The sequence below is a fragment of the Trypanosoma conorhini genome (assembly GCF_003719485.1).
Source record: "Trypanosoma conorhini strain 025E chromosome Unknown Tco_14.4_contig_00186, whole genome shotgun sequence".
Classification (NCBI taxonomy): domain Eukaryota; phylum Euglenozoa; class Kinetoplastea; order Trypanosomatida; family Trypanosomatidae; genus Trypanosoma; species Trypanosoma conorhini.
Window position 1 is genome coordinate 2,772 of NW_021704274.1, and position 18,920 is coordinate 21,691.

The 18,920-nt window shown below is 57.4% G+C and overlaps 7 protein-coding genes across 7 annotated transcripts, besides 17 other annotated features; all 7 read left to right on the forward strand.

Annotated features, from left to right (window-relative positions):
- Window positions 1–7: 7 nt before the first annotated feature.
- Window positions 8–40: a sequence feature (GA-rich).
- A 63-nt stretch (window positions 41–103) lies between these two features.
- Window positions 104–130: a microsatellite.
- A 274-nt stretch (window positions 131–404) lies between these two features.
- Window positions 405–1,247, forward strand: Tco025E_03876 (uncharacterized protein; the record flags this gene model as incomplete). Its single annotated transcript, XM_029370793.1, has 1 exon — window positions 405–1,247. One exon carries the CDS (start codon window positions 405–407, stop codon window positions 1,245–1,247), a length of 843 nt encoding a protein of 280 aa, XP_029229072.1.
- Window positions 1,248–1,861: 614 nt separating this feature from the next.
- Window positions 1,862–1,885: a microsatellite.
- A 109-nt stretch (window positions 1,886–1,994) lies between these two features.
- On the forward strand, window positions 1,995–4,205 carry Tco025E_03877 (putative choline/carnitine O-acetyltransferase; the record flags this gene model as incomplete). The annotated part of the gene is made up of 1 exon (XM_029370794.1): window positions 1,995–4,205. One exon carries the CDS (start codon window positions 1,995–1,997, stop codon window positions 4,203–4,205), a length of 2,211 nt encoding a protein of 736 aa, XP_029229073.1.
- Window positions 4,206–4,281: 76 nt separating this feature from the next.
- Window positions 4,282–4,320: a microsatellite.
- Window positions 4,321–4,604: 284 nt separating this feature from the next.
- Window positions 4,605–4,638: a microsatellite.
- Window positions 4,639–4,972: 334 nt separating this feature from the next.
- Window positions 4,973–5,866, forward strand: Tco025E_03878 (Appr-1-p processing domain-containing protein; the record flags this gene model as incomplete). Its single annotated transcript, XM_029370795.1, has 1 exon — window positions 4,973–5,866. One exon carries the CDS (start codon window positions 4,973–4,975, stop codon window positions 5,864–5,866), a length of 894 nt encoding a protein of 297 aa, XP_029229074.1.
- A 63-nt stretch (window positions 5,867–5,929) lies between these two features.
- Window positions 5,930–5,956: a sequence feature (A-rich).
- Window positions 5,957–6,633: 677 nt separating this feature from the next.
- Window positions 6,634–6,677: a microsatellite.
- A 122-nt stretch (window positions 6,678–6,799) lies between these two features.
- Window positions 6,800–6,825: a microsatellite.
- Window positions 6,826–6,876: 51 nt separating this feature from the next.
- Tco025E_03879 (uncharacterized protein) lies at window positions 6,877–9,582 on the forward strand (the record flags this gene model as incomplete). Its single annotated transcript, XM_029370796.1, has 1 exon — window positions 6,877–9,582. One exon carries the CDS (start codon window positions 6,877–6,879, stop codon window positions 9,580–9,582), a length of 2,706 nt encoding a protein of 901 aa, XP_029229075.1.
- Window positions 9,583–9,982: 400 nt separating this feature from the next.
- On the forward strand, window positions 9,983–10,969 carry Tco025E_03880 (uncharacterized protein; the record flags this gene model as incomplete). The annotated part of the gene is made up of 1 exon (XM_029370797.1): window positions 9,983–10,969. One exon carries the CDS (start codon window positions 9,983–9,985, stop codon window positions 10,967–10,969), a length of 987 nt encoding a protein of 328 aa, XP_029229076.1.
- A 462-nt stretch (window positions 10,970–11,431) lies between these two features.
- Tco025E_03881 (uncharacterized protein) lies at window positions 11,432–13,771 on the forward strand (the record flags this gene model as incomplete). Its single annotated transcript, XM_029370798.1, has 1 exon — window positions 11,432–13,771. The coding sequence occupies one exon, from the start codon at window positions 11,432–11,434 to the stop codon at window positions 13,769–13,771; it is 2,340 nt and encodes a 779-aa protein (XP_029229077.1).
- Window positions 13,772–13,859: 88 nt separating this feature from the next.
- Window positions 13,860–13,890: a microsatellite.
- Window positions 13,891–14,353: 463 nt separating this feature from the next.
- On the forward strand, window positions 14,354–15,766 carry Tco025E_03882 (uncharacterized protein; the record flags this gene model as incomplete). The annotated part of the gene is made up of 1 exon (XM_029370799.1): window positions 14,354–15,766. The coding sequence occupies one exon, from the start codon at window positions 14,354–14,356 to the stop codon at window positions 15,764–15,766; it is 1,413 nt and encodes a 470-aa protein (XP_029229078.1).
- Window positions 15,767–16,105: 339 nt separating this feature from the next.
- Window positions 16,106–16,129: a microsatellite.
- Window positions 16,130–16,418: 289 nt separating this feature from the next.
- Window positions 16,419–16,445: a microsatellite.
- A 51-nt stretch (window positions 16,446–16,496) lies between these two features.
- Window positions 16,497–16,525: a microsatellite.
- A 586-nt stretch (window positions 16,526–17,111) lies between these two features.
- Window positions 17,112–17,157: a sequence feature (GA-rich).
- Window positions 17,158–17,375: 218 nt separating this feature from the next.
- Window positions 17,376–17,414: a sequence feature (GA-rich).
- A 980-nt stretch (window positions 17,415–18,394) lies between these two features.
- Window positions 18,395–18,425: a microsatellite.
- A 35-nt stretch (window positions 18,426–18,460) lies between these two features.
- Window positions 18,461–18,488: a microsatellite.
- Window positions 18,489–18,710: 222 nt separating this feature from the next.
- Window positions 18,711–18,757: a microsatellite.
- Window positions 18,758–18,920: the final 163 nt, after the last annotated feature.

An 18,920-nucleotide genomic window follows, 5' to 3' on the forward strand; every position in this document is an offset into this window, starting at 1 on the left:
GTGAAAAAGAGAAAGGAAGGAAGAGTGAGAGAGAGAGAGATCTGCAGGAAGGAATTATTAATAAAAAACATACACCCACACACACAAAAAAAAGAAAGTGAGACTCTCTCTCTCTCTCTCTCTCGTCTCTTGACGTTATTGCCTCCCCCTGCTGTGGTCACTAACGCGATGACGTGCAGAGTACCCAAAGATAAGTGTAATGTGTTCATCCATGTATACGTGCGTGGGCTGCCGGATGAAGTCTGAGGTGTGTCTCCTCCTTCTCTTCTTCCCCGCCTGCATTGTCGTGTTGGGGCTGGAGGGCTTCCTCCGCACGCGCCAGCCAAAACTGCCTGCAGAAGAAGATCTTTACGTTTGTGTTTAGTTTTACAAGGGGCCTGCAGGAGCGTCAAATTCATGCGTGCATGGCGATTTGGATGATGATGATGTGTCGTACTTGTTACTTTGCCCCTGCCGTGGGAAACCGCCTCCACCGTCTGGCGTTCCTCGGCAGCACGCAGGTGGCTAAACGGTCGCACACGACATCCAAGCAGCAAAGCGACGGCCACGCGGACGTCTCAGTCACTGCGCCGCCCGCGTCTCCTTTATCCTCCGCGCCGTTGGATGCCGATGCCGCCGCCCCGCCGCCCCCCGAGGACCCCACCAGGGACACCAGCGCGCCTCTTCAACAAGGCGAGCGAGCGACGGATGTTGAGCCACTGCGATGGGTGCAGAACGCGTCTGGCGACCCCTTGACGGAACCTATCGTTGATGACAAGGGACAGTTCATTGTCTCCCGCGTGCAGTGGCCGACGGGCGAGATAGCGTACACCACGCCGCCTCCGCCCGATGGCAAGTTAAGCCCTCGTTTCGGGTATAACGTTGTGCAGGTGAAGAAGAGCGTGTCGTGGTGGAAGCACTACCAGAAGTACCCGCGCTTCTCCATTGCGCACGTAAATATCCATGTGCTCTTCCTGCTGGGAGCCGCGTGGCTGCTGGCGTTCCTCTCGGAGGAGTACCGCAGGACTATGGAGGAGATGCGCACGCCAGGGGCGATGGTTGGGGAGCAGCGGGGCCGTGGGTCGGTCAATCGCCAGACGCAAAAAGTTGCCTTCACGCCCAGCGAGATGTCGGAGCTCGTCGGCCGGGCGCAGAACAACTGGTTGGACGCCAGGGCCGAGGCCAACTACATTGGCTCAAAGGAGTACAGCATGAAGAAGATCCCGCGACCGAAGGAGTTCTCCATGGAGGACTTTCGCAAGCGGTAGACGAATCCGGGGGCAGGCACGCAAGGAGGCGACGGGCGGTCTGAGGGCGCGCGCGGAGCTCCGCCGGAAGGGGCAGGAGCAGCAACACAAACTGCAGGAGACATCCAAGCGAATTAGATTTGGCTGCGGAAGGGGTCACGTGATACAGATGGGAGTGGGGCAGTGCCGCTCCGTCGGCCTCGCGTTTTTCTCGCTCCACCGCTTTCGTGTGAGAAGAAGCGGGCGGAGGTGCGAGGAGGGGAGGCGGCGGCCAGGGGAGGGATGAGAAGAGGGAGCTAAAAAAGGGAGTGGGTGGGTGCGTCGTTGAGGGCGCCTCGCCTGCCGTTTGTCTCCACGCTGTTGTAGACATTATTACTGTTTTTGTTATTATTACTTTCTCTCTCTCTTTTTTTTCTTCTGCCGTATCGTCTCTCCCGCCGGGGCCGCAGGCGTGTCACCGCCCCGCCTCACTCGCGGGCCCTCAACCTCGTCGGTGCCCGTGCAACCCTGTGAACTTCACGCCTACGGAATGAACATCATCGTGGCGCACACGCGCGTTAAGAAACGAAGAGAGAGATGAAAAAAAGCCGGTTAGGAGCGAAACTCTGCGCCCCACACCGTTACGCGTAAAAGCGTCTCTCACTTTCTCTCTCGCTCTCGTGGGGGGGGGGGTCGCTATACTCCCCCACCTCAGCACAAAAGAAAAAGCAAAAGGCACGAAGCCGCGTGTTTAAGCGAAAAAGGGACACGTATCATAAAAAAAAAATAATGGATAGACATTTGTCAACAAAGCTGCCCGAGCAACCCTTTGCGTTGGGGTTTGCCGGCTCGGGCAGCCGCGCCCCTGCGTACCTTGACGCACCGCAGGAGTATTATGTGGCCACACGCTCCCCGGTTACCGTCACGCCGCCAGGGCGGACGCACACGAAGGAGTGTTTCAGTGCCTACGGCTACACCGACCCTGTCGACATGAAGGAGCGGCTTCCGTCGAGGGACGACTTACAGATGGTACAGCATCAGTCCCGGCTGCCGCGTTTGCCAATCCCGACAATCGAGGAAACGTGCAGTCGGTTTCTCAAATCTATTGAGGCCATCGCCTCCGCCGAGGAGTACTTTGTCGCCGTGAAACTTATCGGCGAGTTCAAGGCGGCGGGGGGTGTTGGGGAGAAGCTTGACGCCCTCCTTCGCGAGTGGGACCAGCGATGCGGGCAGCCAAGTTGGCTGGAGGAGTTCTGGGATGACGCCTACCTCTGTCCACGCGATCCTATTCCCATTAACGTAAACTATTTCTTTGGCTTCAGTGCCCATCCGAATAAGAAGGCCATGACACAGCTTGGGCGTGCCGCAAGTCTGCTTCACGGCGCGGTCTCTTACCACATAGACATTCGTCAAGACAACTTGCTGTGTGAGTTTGAGCGCGACAAACCCGTTTGCATGTGCCAGAATCGGTTTCTCTGCTGCACCTCGCGGGTGCCGGGGAGGCGGCGTGATCGCAAGGTGTGCTACTGTGAAATTCCTGCCTTATCAAGGGATGAGTTGGAGTCTAAAAGCGTGGAATACGTTTCCTCTCCAGACCCGCCGCGACACTGCATTGTCATTCAACGCAACCGGTTTTTCCAATTAAACGTTATAAGAGACGACGACACGATCGTGGAGGTGGAGGAGCTGTTGGTGGCGCTCAAACTTATTGAGGAACGCGTGGTTACCGCCGAAGAGCCAGGCCCACCTGTTGGGCTGCTGACCACGATGAACCGCACCGACTGGTTTGAGGCCCGAGAACACCTCAAGCAGCTTGGGAACTACAACACACTGCGTGCGATTCAGTCAGCCATTATTTGTATCGCGCTTGATAGCGTGGAGGTGGTGACCTCCGACGAGGCCGCCCGGATCTTCCTTCACGGCAGCGGCACCAACCGCTGGTTTGATCGACACAACATTATTGTGACACGCGATGGTTGGGCCGGCGCGAATTGGGAGCACTCCGTTGCGGACGGCACGGCAACGCTGCGGCTGGCCGACCGCATGTACCAGTCGGACTGCGAACACGTCTTCACGGAGGACGTCATTGCGGAGCTTGCGACAGACGCGTCTCGACGCCTGCGGGCCGCCGCACTCTTCACGGAACTGGCGTGGTTGTTGGACGGCACAGTCAACGACACCATGAAGCGAGCCTTCAGTGACTACAAGAAGATGATTGAGGTGAATGAGACGGCGGTATTGCGGTTTCGTCACTTCGGTGGGGCTCGCATAAAAGGCGTAAAGGCCTCCCCTGACGCTTTTCTTCAGCTTGCGTTTCAGCTGACGTATTACCGTCTTTTGGGGCGGGCAGGGGCCACGTATGAGGCGGCGAGCACGCGAACATTTCTGCACGGCCGAACAGAGTGTGTGAGGAGCGCCACACGAGCCTCATTGGATTTCTGCCGCATGAGCGGTGAGCCTATTTTTTCCGAGCCCGTCGGATCGATTCTGCCCACGCAGCGCGCACTGATGTGGGAGGCCATGCGACAGCACTCAGAGAACATGCTACTTGCCAAAAAGGCACACGGAATTGACCGCCACCTTCTTGGCCTGCGCCTACAGGCCGTGAAGCACGGCATCCCGCTCCCTGACATCTTTGAAAACCCCGTTTTTAAGCGCAGTGCTCACTGGAACATGTCCACCTCCCACTGCGGAAGCAGCAGCCTGAGCCTCTTTGGCTTTGGCCCCGTCGTAGGCGACGGCTTTGGGATAGGGTACATGGTCAAGAACGATCACATCGATGTATGCATTACATCCAAGTTTACGCATCCCTACACGAGTTCGGTGGTGTTTGCGACGATTTTGCAGTCTTCCTTGCTTCACATGATGGGCATCGTTGAAAGTGAGTCGACGCACCAGCGGGCGGAGGCACGCACGTTGTTGTTCTCCCACCCGACCGGATTCAACGACTTTAAGTACGACCCAGCGGAGGGATTTGTGTACAAGTGCTTCACGCGATGAATGTAACTTCGTGTGGCTTTGCGTTCGGCATTTGAGGTTTGAAAGTCACACAACGATGTTTTTTCCTCTTGTTCAGCCTCTTCCCTCCTCTCCTCTCTCCTTTATGCATCTCTCCAGTATCAAGCTTGTGTTGTTTTGCCTACATTGTTCGCCAAGCGTTTTCCCCGGTTTTTGACTTCCGCGCAGAAATATATATATATTTTTTGTCTTGTCGTCTTCAGTTTGTAATTGTTTGTCTGGCAGTATTGTATAACCAAGGCGTCGCTTGCCGGTGTTTTTTTTTCTCTTTTGTTTTGTTTTATGGGGTCCTATTTCGTGTGTCCCACGGTATATGAGCAGGCACATTAGTGCGAGCCTGTGTGATTCTGCTTCGCGTCCTACGTGTAGCTTTGCCTTATTCCCCCCCCCCTCCCCCTCCCCTCCCTCCCTCCCCTTTCGTGCGGGAGGAACAACTGAACTGTTTCTCCACCGCCACCACCGCAGTGAGAGCGTCGAGAAGAAACAATCACAGGAAGGAACTAACGGAATTGAGAGAGACAGAGGCAGAAAGCGGGGCATTGTTTGGATGCACGTCCTCACCCGTGTATTTCTTCTTTATTTGTGTCTTGTTGCTGCTGTGGGGGTTTGTGCACCCCCTCCTTTCTCTGCGTCATGCATGCGGTGGGTGGCGGCAGCGATGGAGCCGACTTTGGCGATGATCGTCTCCTCTCCGTGTTTTCCTGCGTTGCTGGTTGTTGCACGCCCACGCGCTTAGCGAAGACTGACACATGGACAAAGCACCAACTCCAGGGGAACGCCCGGGGGGGCAGGCAGCTGCGGAGGGGGCAGCGCCTGCGAGAGAGCCGTACAGGAGCGCGGGGGCAGAGGAGGGGGGTGCAGGGACGCCAGTCAAGTTTGTGACGTACTCCGCGGCGGAGCCTGTTCCGTCGCAAAACCAGGCGAGACGCATTTCACCCTCCCGTGCCCAAATACTCGCGGCGCCGCTTTCGCCCGCCGAAAAGGCGATGTTCGACATGCCCATTGAGAGGTGGATGACCGTCGACCGCAGTGCCCTCGCTGGTTGGCGCTGCGCCGTGCCGCACCCTGTCACACTGGGCGACCTGCCGCCCGTGGATCCGTCGCACCGCATCCTGCGGCACATCGCCCTCTACAAGGGAGCAGTGACAAACCTGCAGCTGGACGCCATCGTGAACGCGGCGAGCACGCGCTGCCTTGGGGGTGGGGGCGTTGATGGGGCGATACATGCGGCGGCTGGTCCGTTGCTCAGGCGCGAGTGTGCCACCTTTGAGGGCTGCAGGGTTGGGCAGTGCAGGCTCACGAAGGGCTACATGCTCCCCGCCCGCTACGTGCTGCACACGGTGGGGCCCACGCTGGAAAAACCGGAGTGCTTGCGAAGCTGTTACCGCTCCGTCCTTTCGCTGGCGCACCAAAACCGACTGCGCACAGTCGGGTTCTGTTGCGTGGCCACTGGCGTCTACGGCTACCCGCTGCTTTCCGCCACTCGCATCGCCGTGAACGAAACCGTGGAGTACCTGAAGAAACACACCGCCGCGTTTGACCTCTGCTGCTTTGCCTGCTTTAGGCCGGAGGAGTACACTGCATACACCGACTGCTTACGCGAGTGCGTTGGTGCAACGCCAACCCCCCCTGTCGATGCCTAAGAAAGCCCCTCAGCGAGGGGGCGACTGAACATACATTTGCCCACATGCCCTTTGAAGCGCACCAAAAAAAAAGGAAAAAATAAAAACAAAGCGGAAGGGAGAAGGAACCAAGAAAAACGAAGAATGGGGACCCGCTTGCGGCCCGCATTTTTGATAATCCATACCTGGGGTGAAGCTACTGTGGCCTGTAAGTATGAATGAAGGAGGAACGCCACTTAGGTGATGCGAGGCGATATGGTTTACGCAAACCAAAATGAAAAAAAATTAACAAAGGAAGAGAAGCGTGCATGTACCCAGCCTCTCGAGTAGTTTTTTTTTGTGTGCACCACACACACACACAGATACATGCCTCAATCCAAGCTAGATTGCCGTGGACAACAAGGACTGGCTGGATAAAGACGCCGGCCGACGTTTGGCGTGCCCCGGGCCCAAGTTTTTGGTAGATAATAGCCGCAAGAAGGAGCACCCCTCACCAACGCAAAAGATATGCCTTAATACGTTGCATTTGTCTGTGTGTCGCAGCTCAAAAATTGCGGTCGAAGTTTGGATCTGGCGAGTGCCATGACTGCTCAGTCGCGCGGTTTCTCTGATAGGTTACGAACGGCCTCTGAATGCAGTGGCCTCTACTACATACGCGCCTTTGCCCGAGAGGTGCATTTGTCTCCGCTCCCTCGTAGCGTGCCTTGCGGTCTCACAAGTGTGAGTCCATCATTGGGAGTTTGCCGCCGCCCCACGTCTTGGAATTGCCTCTGGAGTGCCGTTCCACTTTTTTGTTTTGTTTGTCATTGGGTTTTTTTGTTTTTGTTTTCTTGGATGAAGCTTGTGCCCGGTGTATGCTGGTCTTTGCTGTAATTGTCTTGCGCTATCGCTCTTCCCCCGTCTCCGCCGCCACTGAGTATTTTCTTTTCATTTTCATTGCTTTGGTTGCTTCTGTATATATATATATATATATATACATACGCTTGTACTGTGCAATGCTGTCTGCCGGGTTCTGCAGGGGGTAGTTGCTGATGGCCCACCGTCTGCTGCTTCCGCTGCCTTCTGCCTTTTCTCCGCCAGACAGTGACGTGGAGGCCTACGGCGTCTTTGGCTACGACGCTCACGCCGCAGCTGAGCAGCATCCGCGGCTACAGGCCTACATTGACCGGCTTGCGGCCTTTCTCTGCAGAACGCGTCTTATTCAGTACCACCCTGAGAACTTTTTCCGCATACTATTCCTTCATGAAGAGCGAGAGCCCACTGCCAATGCGGCGGAGCGGTTGGCGCACCTGGACGGCAGCGCCGTGCGGGATGAGGAGGTGGCGTACATGCGGGGCCTTTGCGAGGCCTTCTCAACGCTGGTCTCAGACGATAACACACTGTTAGGTGAGTTACACTCCATCATTCATGACGGCCCGCCAGCAGGGGCTGCGGCGAGCCTGCACGAGTTTTTTTTGGAAACAAAGGCACTGCAGCTGAATCGGCAGCGACGCCTGGGGAATGATGCGGCGAGTCTGACGCTGCGCACCGCGCAGGAGGTGTCTGTTGCGGCAACCTCGTTGGCGTCGTCGCATGCCGGGCACGTGGATGCAGATGCGAGAGAGCAGCATCGTCGTGCTCGGGTAATGGAGGCGGTGCTGGGGCACGGCATGGGGACGAAGAAGCAGCACGAAGTGAGTGTGATGCGGGAGACGATTGTGGACCTCGTCAAGTGCTGCAATTCCGCCCCGAGTGACGCTGGAGCGCCGCCGCTGGAGCCGGTGGAAACCGTTTTTAATGTCGGTGAAGGCAAAGGCTACGTCTCACGCGCCCTCGCGTTGTGTGATGGGCTGCAGGTGATTGGGCTCGACTGCAACCCCGCACACAAGGAGCGGGCGGTGGAGCGGGTGGAGTTTCTGCTGCAGGGGCGACTTCGCGTGGACGCGGCGCAGGGGGCCTCCGCGGGCCGCGAGATGCTCAACTTGATGTACGAACCACGTGGTCACATGGCGACGGTTGCCTGCCGGGTCGGGCCCCGCATGAACTGGGCGGAGGTGCTGCGGGGCCACGTCCGCCTCTCCCACGAGACGCCCTCGGATGCGGCGGCACCGCGAACCGCAAGCGCCGTCGACGGGAGTGCGAAGCTTCAGTGCCGCATCTGCCCTTTCATCGCACGACGCGGGGCCGCCATGGCGATCATGCGACACGCACGGCGCCACCTCGACACCGACGACGCGACGGTGCTGGCGGGGCTGCCGTCGAAGGAAACCGTGGAGGTGTGGAACCACGCACTCTCGGTGGAGGCCTTTAACGAAAAGGTCATCGCCGCCTTCTTTACGGACGAGGTGCTTTACACGTCCAAGGCGGCCGCGGAAGACACGACGTCGGCGAAGCGAAGTCGCGTTGCGTCGGAAAAGGGCTGCTTGTCGGGCGAGGCGCCACGGGGCAAGTTACGCGATGCCTTGAGCACGTATGAGTGCCTAACGAACCTGCAGTTGCCGCGTGGCACGCGTGCGGAGGTGCTTCTACCCGTCCAGCGGCGGAAGCAGCAGCCCCCGGTGACGCCCCCGCAACAGCACGAAGAGGAGGGGGAAGAAAAAGAACAACCGCTGGTGGTGGAAGGGGCTGTGGAGGGTGCAGGTGCCTCAGACGCCGCCGTGCACCGGTACGTGCAGACGTCCCTCACCGTCGTTGGCTACGATCACGCCGCCAATCGCCACTTTGTCATCAGGGACGATGGGAGCCTAAAGGAGGCCGTGACGCTGCTGGGGTGTTGTCGTGGCCCACAGCGGGAAGATGGAGACTCCGTTGAGGCACTCCGCCTTCCGCCTGCGGCAGACGCGTGGGAGATGAAGTTGGCCGTGGTGCTGCGCGTGGTGCCGCCGGTTTCCCCACGCATGCCCGCTGTCCACGTACCAGACCTGCGCAACGTTGTCATGATCGGACTTCACCCCTGCGGCGACCTGGGCTCCAGCGTGTGCCGCCTCTTCGCGGAGAGCGCGTCGCGCGGGCTGCTGCTTGTGAGTTGCTGCTGGCACGCGATTACGCATGACGGGTTTCCGCTCAGTCGTGAGCTGCGAGGGCGCGGGTGGCAAACGGAGCACCTCTCGCTCCTCCTCGCCACCCAGCCGTTTGATATGTGGTCCACCGTCTCCACCGGCGGCCATCGCGCCTCCGTCTGTGCGCTTTTTTACCGTAGTCTCCTGAAACTCTTCTGGAGACGCCTGCGGGAACGCTGGCACCGTGCCTCGGCCGCGTCGGCGCCGGCGCCGGCGGTGCCGTGTTGCCCATTCGCTGAGGCGCCGCACTTGGAGCCGGCGTTTTTGCGCCGAATTGCCAAAATACGAAGCACCATAACGATGGAGGCGCTCTACGTGGAGGTGTGCCGCGAGTACTTCCCAGGCGAAGCCGCGACGGCGCGGGGGACGCACGCCACACTGCAGCAACACGTCTGCTCTTCCTGCCGCGAGGCACAAAGTGCCTTTTTGGCCTCCGACACGAACGTGGCAGCGGCGGCCGAAATCGGACGGGAGTTCTTCGCGGCCTACTTTGCCCCGTTTCTCGGCATGACGGTGCTGCGGATGTGGATGTGTCATCTTGTCGAGGCGCTGCTGTTGCTGGACCGAGCCCTCTTTTTATCCGAGGCGCTGCGGCGGGATCCACGCTGCCGTGGCTCTGTTGTGTCGCTCGTGCCGCTCTTTGACGGCGCCGTCTCGCCGCGGATGTACGGCGTACTGGCCCGCCGCATCCCTGCGTAGCTGCTTCCGGCCGGCTGAGGGCCCATGACTTATGGGACAGTTCATTTTTCTGCAACGCATTAAGCAACAATTAATATATACATATATAGTTTGCAAATACAATAAGCCTGCGGTTTGACAGACACAACTTCTCTCGCACTCTTCGTTTCCTCACGTCCAGTGCCTTTCTTCTTACCGATGCCTCATTTGCGCTAGTGCCTTCATTTGACCTTTCTCTTCGTCACTTTCCGCTTCTCTCGCTGCGTCTCTTTCTTTCATTACTATCGCCGTTTGTGTGTGCATCTGTGCGGCAGGGGCAACTTTTTCCGCGTCACCGCCGGCTGAGCGGAACGCTCCACAGCCGCCACAACAGCGTCGGGCATTCGGTTCCCCTGCGGACGGCGCATTTGCCTCCAAAGACATGGAACCTGTCGGGCCACACCGTGCGCTGCCACATCACGGCGGCTGGGCGCCGTCAACCCGCAGCCCGACAACTTCCCTCTCCGGTGCGGCCCCGACAGATAATCCGTACATGCAGTGCTTTCAACAAAACCCCACAGTTGCTGATTATCAATCGCCTGCCTTTGTACGGCGCAACGCCTCGCGCTCTGCATCGATGACGGAGCGGGGTAGGCGGCTGAAAGGCAAGGACGGGGCAGCCCCCTCGCTGCGTACTAGCGAGCACAATCTGCGTCCTCCAGGTGTCGGGGTGTTGAGGGCTGAGGGAAGCAGCACGTCTGCCATGGAGCCGACGACAGTTGCGGAACTGCGGCGACTGCTGTGTGTGGAGCGGGCGATGCGGCTTGCGGCGGAGCGACGCACGCTTGAGGAGGTGGAGCGTGGGGTGAGGGCCGCGATCACCATTGAGGCGAACTACGGCTCCAGGCTTCTCTACTCCATCTTTCTGGAGGCACGCGCGTCCACAGCTCCCGCGACTGCCGCTGCGACGCCGTGGGTGGGCCGCAGAAGTGAACCCCAATCCCTGTTTTCGGCCCCTGCGTCTTGCGACAAGGGCTCTCCGCCGGCGCGAATTGCGTCAGGTGCTGCCGCGGATGCCGCCACTTACAGGCAGCTCGTGGAGGAGAATCGTCAACTTCGGGAAGAGGTGCTGCGGTACAAGTCCATCGACACGGAGGACAGGTACGAAATAAATGAGCTGCATCGAAATATGCGGGCCGCGATTGACAGACTGACCCTTGAGCGAGACACGTTGCACATGGAGTTGACCCAAAGCCTGTCTCGACCCAATGCGGCGCTAGGGGGGTCGTCAGAGCGTGGGAGGATATCGCCGAAGACTACAACAGAGCGGTCGTCGTGGCACTACAGACATGTGGTCGACCCAACTGCCGTCAACAATGAGGAGTCCCCCGAATATGCCTGTCGCCTGCGGATCCTACCGTTGCCATGAATACAACCCCCCGCCACAGCAATCTCACAATTGTGAGGGAGAGAGAGAAGGAAAGTGATCACGGCAGAAGACTGAGACGCTTATATGTATATCTGTATACGTACATCCATAGAAACGGTCCTTGTAGACGTTATTGAGGTTGGAGGTGTCCCCATCTGTGGGGAACAAAAGGCGCCAGAGTAACGCTGAGGAAGTTCGGAGCAGCGTGCTTCTGTGCGTATGAGTTAAGCGACCCAAAGAGGATGAAACTACGGCAGTATCTGCATGAATGAGACTCCTTCCGCGTCCCTGTCGTTGTGGGGAGGTGCTGTTGCTGGTGCCTTCATGACGGTGTTCCCGCGCCCATGGAGGCATGTGGCCTTCCCCGCTCCCGCTTATTAATTGTTTTTCTCGTTCCTCCTCCTCCTCCTGCAGTGCATGCCGTTTTGACCTTTGAAGAGTTCATTTTTTTGCCGCGGGACAATGACGGAGGGACGACGACCCGTCACGCTTCGCTGCTGGGACGCGTGTCTACAGTATGAACTCTCACGAGCGGAGGCTTGGGCAGAGGTGCGCAGGGACGCTTTTACTGTGGGCGACGGGCTGTGGTGTGCCGCGACGCCTTCCATTATGGATGCGACGGCAGTGCTGGCGCTTCGTCACGTTGCGTGCGATTACCTTGCAGCTACTCGTGAGGAACTCGCAGAGGTAATACGCACCTTTAAACGCGAACGGACCGAAACCGACGTCGAAGTTGGGGCTGAACGGTTATCGCTGCGAAACTTTCTGCTCTTGTTGGAGCCGCTGACACTTGTGGCAAACGCAAGCGCGGTTCTGGAGGAATTTTTCAAAGGCATGCTGCAGCGTGATAGGCTTTGCGCCCAGTGTGTCTTGGAGGCGGCGGACGCCGGTGCCACACTGGAGGCGCAGGAGCAGGCTTCAAGGGAAGAACTGCTGTCGTCGTGTCGTCGTTGGCGGCACACACGAAGCCTACAGGGCCGTCTGCAGCAGCAGTGCATGCATCTCTCAACGCTGCACGCACTGGACAGCGGAGATGTGGCAGAAGGCGTGAAGGTGTCACTGATACGGCGGGCCGTGCGTGTGGAGGAGGAGCGGCGACAGCAGCACTTTGCAACGGTGTCGTCGGCGATGGAGCGTATTGTTCGCATCACCGACGCCCTGGAGACCCTCCACGACCAGCTGCGCGTTGCGGAGGAGTACGAGGCTCTCGCCCTCGCCCCACTGCTGGGAGAGCAATCTGATCGCATCGCGCACGCCGCCCTGCAGGCCTCACGCCGTGCCCATTGGGACTCTCGGCTGAGTTGTATGGAGCGGCGGCTGGGCATACTGGGTCGCTTTGCCGTCGGTCTCTCTCTCGTGAGCCTCGGCAGACGCACTCACAACACGATACTGCGGCAGATGCAAGAGACCTCGGCAGGTTCTGCCGCCACCGGTGCTGCGGCGGCGCCATTACCGGCGACCGGCGGCCTGGCGTGGCTCGCTGGCGATGGTGCGGTGGACCCTGCAGGCAGCTATTATTGCGCCTCTACCGCGGCGTCGTCAGGCGCGTCCGTCCCAGACACCGCCTCTTCCCTGTCGGCGTTGCTGCAGCAATGCCTCTGCGACGCCACCTCCTACGTGGCAGCACCGGGCGCCGTTTCGTCCCATGGCGGGTGGGAAGTTCCCTCCGTCGAGGATCGCAGAGAAGTGGAGGGAGTCCTGCGTCAGGCGTTTGTGTCACTGACGCGCCTAAACTATCTAGCGCTTCCGTTTCTGCAGGAATTTGCGGCGACGCTCGACACCGTTGTCTTGTTCCCGTCCTTTGAGCTCTTTTTGACGGAGTGCCAGCTGCGCGTCATTGGCTCTAGCAAGCTTGCGTTCTTCACTCACTGCTCCCGGCGCCTCGACGCCGGCATTGTCGCGTACCTCAAGTCCCTGGTGCGGCGCGAGGGGAGCTGGGTGGCGGAGTACGGCATGTGCTTCGACGACTTCCTCGCATTCCTCGTGGATCAGGCCGCCGTGGAGTACGTGCGGCACGCGTACCTCCTCCCACCAAAGACGCTCCTGACGAGAATACTCTTGGAGATTGTCGTGCCGCGGTGGCTAAATCGGCTCAGGAGGGGAGAGAGCCCGCCGTGCACGGCGGCCGCAGCGTCGTCGTCCACGGATGCGGAGCGAGCAGGCGCTGTGATGCGAGTTGTCGCCACTAGGGACGGGAGCGGCGGCGACGACGGCGACGACGACAATGACGATTTGTGCCTGCTTCTCGACACCGCCTTGACGTGGTTGGGTATTGCCGGTCGCTCTCTGCGGGACTTTGCACAGGCGTATCGCACACATGTGGTGGACTACGCGTTTGCCATGCCTCCCGAGCCGAATTCGAGCGGCGTCACCACGACAGGACGCCTGATGGCCCTACTGTTTCCGGCAACGGGGACTGCGCCGGGGCTGCGGTGCCACCCGGCACGCTGGGAGGCGCTGCGGCGCACGCACGGCTCTTCGTTTGCCGCCCTCAATGCGTTGGTGGGGGGTGACGGCAGCCTTGACAGTGTGGCTGCGTGGCTCACCCTTGGCGTAGACGGCGTTGAGAGGGAGGACCTCGTGCGGCGCAGCATAGACGCTATTGAGCGCATCCTCTGCGCCACCGCCGACCCGGACGTTTGTTTTGCCACGACCCCTCACAAGCTCCCTGCCGCCGTGTCCCACACGACCCCGGTCTCCTGGATTCTGGCATTGGCTGTCTGCGTGCGCCTGGCGTTCAGATCCGACTTGGCCACGTGTGGACTGGACGAGCTGCTTCAGCGCCTCACCGTGCCAAGGTGAGCTGCGTCGTTCCGGGCGGCACGCAAAGGCCATGCACGCGGCGGATTCATCCCCCCCCCTTTTTTTTTATCCCACGCTTTTTTTGTGGTATATATATAAATATATATTGTATACATTTACACCTTTGGTTAAGTCACATGATTTTGCATTGAACGCCCCCTCACGTGTGTGGTTTTTTTTTTGCCGCTTGCGCCTCCTTTCCACGTTTTCCTCTTGTCCTCATTCTTCTTGTTATTTCTGCTGCACGCCTTAGCGGCGCCTTGTTTTTTTTTGTCTTTTTTTTCCTTTAGTGTGCGGCGTGTTTCGCTTGGAATTCACCCAACACACAGACAGACACCCGCCGGCACACACACTTCACAGTTTCATAGGACCAACGGGAAAAAGGGCGGCTGCCGCGAGCAGCCACTGGGACCGCAAAAAAGCGCAGCGATACGAAAAGTAGGGGGATAGGGCGGAGGAGCAGCAGAGGGGGGCAAGGCGGAAGCAAACACCCGGGCAGGGGAGCGTCCATTACTGCGGGAGGAAGAGGAGGAGGGAGGCGGTAGCGAGAGCGGCCGTTGTTAGAGCGCAAGGAGGGAGCGGATGCCGTCAAGATGTGGGGATCGGGGTGACCCGGCCGCCGTGGCTCTTTACGGTGGCGGCAGCGAGTACTGCAACGGCGTTGGCAGTCGCACTAACCAGCTGTACGCTAGGTACTACTGCAACGGCGGGAGTACTGAGAGCCACTACCACCACCAGTTGGAGACTAACATTACTACTACTACTACTACCAATAGTAATGGACGTGTGGTATCGAGTCCCTTGCAAGTGGTTACGCGCAACACGCACGATGACGCGGAGGAGGAACTCTGCTCCCCCCGCTTGAACGTCCAGGCGCGCTATCGCCTACACAGCCCTACGCACAGTAACAGGGCATGCGACCCGCATCTTTCAACATCCCCGCCATGCGCATGGAGTAGCAATAGCTCCTGCTACGGCGACATGAAGCAAAACCGATTTGCGACGCGGCCTACGTCTAGTGCGTCCATTCCTGTGAAAAAAGAGGGAGATTTCGTGGGCAGCTTAGGCAGTAGAGGAATGCCAACATTTGCCGGCAGCTATGCCCCGTCTGGGTTTGCCATGCCACCGGCCCTTGCTTGTAGTGCGACCCCGCCAATGAATGAGGCGGTCCTCCGCTCTCCGCATCCGAACCCGCGCGTGACACCGCAGAGTTTGGGGTCACCAATGTCGGGGCTTCGTGGGGCCGAGTTCGTCTCCCCCGCTTCGTTCTCCATCTCTTCACCGCTCCACAACGAAATCATACCCGTGCAAAATTCGCCGATGACCATGAGCGGCGGCGCGGGGAAGCTGTGGGGGCGTGGAGTCGTCGCGGAGCAGCAACCGCAGGGACGACAAGCGAAGGCCGGCGCAAGCGGCGGCGACGACATCTCAAGCATTTCTGGAAGTAGCACGAGCACGATACGGGATGACCTAACTCTCTGCCCCAAGGACGGCCTCTGCACGCAAATCAACGATCGTAAGCACCAACGGAAGTACGCCCATACATGTCGCCTTTTCCCCTGCTACCACGGTCATGTCGCACGCCATGGTAAACTGTTTCGTCACGCTCCTGGGCAAATTGCACAAAGTGATGCCCTTGCTAACGTGAAAGGGACACCAAAGACATTTCCAGCCGAGGCACTGGCGAGTGTCAACTTCAGTTCCATTAGTCCGCAGGCGATCAATGCCTACCGTATTGTTGTTAGCCACGGTGATCAGAGCTATGAGATATTTGGCGACTGGCAGAATGTGCGTGTGCACACGTTTAAGCGATATCTGCATCAGGTGTACAAAATCCCGCCAAGCTCGCAGGTGCTGGTGCGGGTGGATGGGGCTGTGCCACTGGACGACGAACTTGAGCCTGTGAGCCGCTACGGCGTGAAGCCAGACACCATCATAACACTTAAACGCAAGGAGGACGAGGGGCCCCCGCGGGTGCCTCTTGACGACTTGTAGGGCTGTGAGCGGCGAGCAGCTCCCGCGGCTTCCCCCCAAGGCACTCCCCTCACGCCCTCTTTTGGCTCCTGCGACGCACGTGCCCTTCGTTGCGCTGCGGCCATCGTCCTCCCCCCCGAGGCCTCCAAAAAACGGGATTTTAAACCAAAATATAAAAAAAAAGGAGGCGTGAGGCGTGCCGAAGAAGAGTCACGCAAAGGAAATGGAAGGTATTTGGATGCAGGCGCCACCGCAGCCAACCCAGCGGCGGCAGGAGGAGGGGGAGACTGGGACTGCGGGGTTGGGGGAGGCAAGTTCCCTACGCCACTTCCCCAACCCACCAAGAACCCAAAAAGGAGTAATAGAAAATAAATAAATAAAAAAGCAAAAGCGATGTTAGTGAAACGATGAAACGAAGGGAGGAGGTGGAAGAAAGTGAGAGGGTGGGAGGGAGGAAAAAAAAAAGGGCTAGTTTTTGTATTCCGTTTTGTTTTTGTTCTGTCTGTGTCTTGCCCCTTTCCTTTGCACTACATATGTGCTGCGACGAGGACCAGGCCCGATGCACGGCTTGACGTAACTGTAATGTCGAGTTTTCATTTATTTTTATGTTTCAGCGACTGCCGTGTCGTTCTTCCATCGTGAAACAGAATGGGCCGAGGCGAGGGGAGAACTGCACACACACACACACACACGCACACACTTATGTATTCCTGCCCGCGTTTTCTTAGGCAGATGACTTATGAAGAAATGGAAAAAAAAACAAAAAAAACAAAAAAACAAGGAGAGAAGAAACAGGGACCAAGTCGTCTGCATGCATCCACGCATACGGGCTGACAACGCGCACAGGTGCTGCCAGTGGTGCAGTTGCGTGGAAAAACATGAGTTAACGCAACGCCGGGGCAGGGGGAAAAAAAGAAGACTGGGTGAAAATGGTGGTGAAGAAAATTCCGTGTTTTTTTTGTTTTTGTTTTCGGGTGCGTAAAGAACGGGAGGGAGGGAGGGAGGTTAGACAGACGAGGTCCCCTTCGGGTGTGAAGGATGAAGGAGGAGGGAAGAGGGACACTCGGGCTGGAGAGCTGTGGGGCAGCTTTTGGCACTGAAACACGGAAGGAATGAAGAGACCGCGAAAACTCAACACCGCGGGAGAGGCGATAACTGCATGCACGCACGTGCCAACTTCTTGGAAGTGATGCGTGGCTGAAAAGTAATAACGGGGATTGAAAAAGAAAAAAAAAGTTATTACATATACATGAATGTGTGTGTGTATATATATATAAGTTTACATTTTGCGAGTGCGTGTGTAACTCGTGTTCCCACGGACCGTTGAGAAGCGGGGGCCGCGCACGTCTCTGAGGTGGGACTGATGGAGAGGGAGAAGTGAGCAACAGCGAGAAGAAAAAGAAAGAGAGAGACCAAAATGGAAGGAGCAAAGGGAAGATAAACTTTTACCGTCTTAAATGTATTTTTTTTATTGTTTCTTCTGCGGTTGTGGGTAAGCGCGGCAAGGGGCAGAACTCGGGCGGCGTGTGCTGTGCGTGACGAGCCTGGTCGGCGTCCGCACCTGCAACTCAGGGAAGCGTATGGAACGGAACAACAAAGGACGGAGGGAGAGAGAGAGGGAAATAGGTAAAAGACGGAGAGGAAGAAGAAGAAGCGAATGAATAAGGAGTGCTTTACTGATAGTGAGGAGGAGGCGTACGCGTAACAAGACAGCAAACCCCGTGCTAGTTCGCCGATGCCTCCTTCTACCTCCTATTCTTCTGTCTCCGTGGGTGGCCGCTTATATGAATCTATACAATTGTGTTTATTTTTTCCCTCTCCGTGTGTGTTTTTTTTCCATGTGTGTGCGTGTGTGTATTTGGCTCTGAGCGGGGAGGGGACCGAGGGGTCTTCGCATCATCCGTTATTATCGCATCTCCACCGGCCCTAATAATAGTAACGAGAGATGTGGATTTATCATTTAATGTCTCCAGTGGAAGTGGGAAGCATTCACTTAGTTCTCAAGCAGGGAAGGATATTATAATTGTAACATAAAAACACGCCGCGTCTCTCTCTCTCCCTCCGATTTATACACATATATATATGTGTGTGTGTGTGTACGCGGAGGACGCTACTATAAACCTGCATTTTGTTTGGTTTCTCATTATGACTCCGTTCTGACGAGGGCGTTCACTGCGGCTTGAAGGGGAGGAAAAGTAAAGGCGGGTAAAGGAATCGAAAGATTTGAGGTGAGGGATGAGTGTAATGGTGATATGAGTGTAAATCACACATATTTGCCCTTTCCTCGAGTGACGCACGTGTCAGGTGCGATGTAGGCTAGTTAGCGCATGGCTTGTCTAGCCCCTTCCTTGCTTCATTTTTTCCCCTCATTTTGGTGTGGGCGCGGGGATAGGCAACACGCCATATTTGTATGAGCGGGAGGGGGAATTGGCCGGCAGTGATGGGCAAGACACCTCAAGTGCGAGCTTGACAAGAAGGAGTCAAGAAGAAGGAATAGTTGCGGTGCCATGTACCTGCACATGCCTTTGTTGGTGTCTTGCGAACATACAAAGTGATACGCGACCGGCCGTCTTTGAGTTCTTTCTGTGTGTGCTTGGCTGGGTGGGGGGTGCCCCTCACCAAGTATTATGTCCCCCACCACACGCATGCATATATGCACATCTTATATATATATATATATCTGCCCTCTTTTACACTTCGTTTTTGCGTTCTTGGCTTCTTCTTCTTCTTCTCTCTCTCTCTTTTACGCACCCTGATATTCCATTTTTGCGCACAGGGGCAATCAATGTGTATAAGTGCGCCTCTTTCCATCCCTTGATTGTTATGCTATGATTATGAATTCATCGCCGGGGTGTTGTGGCTGGGCTAGCCTGTGTGTCTGTGTGCCTCTCGCTTTATTCTACCTCCTTGGACTTCATGCACCTCTGTGGTGGCTCTTGAATTACGCTGCTCTTACCGCCCTGCTTTATTGTTGTTGTTGTTGCTGGTTTTTTCTTTTTTCTTTTTTTTTTGCTCGTCGTCGGTCCGCTTCTCGTGGTAAGCTGAGGCACAGGGGAGCACTAGTCTAGGCATCTGGTGTGGAGGTAGGCCTTGCAGTCCTCGCTCGTTCGCCGCGGTGGTGATGTGGGACCGGGTCTGGCGCCGTCTTTTTGGTCGTGTCAGTGTCCCTGGCGTT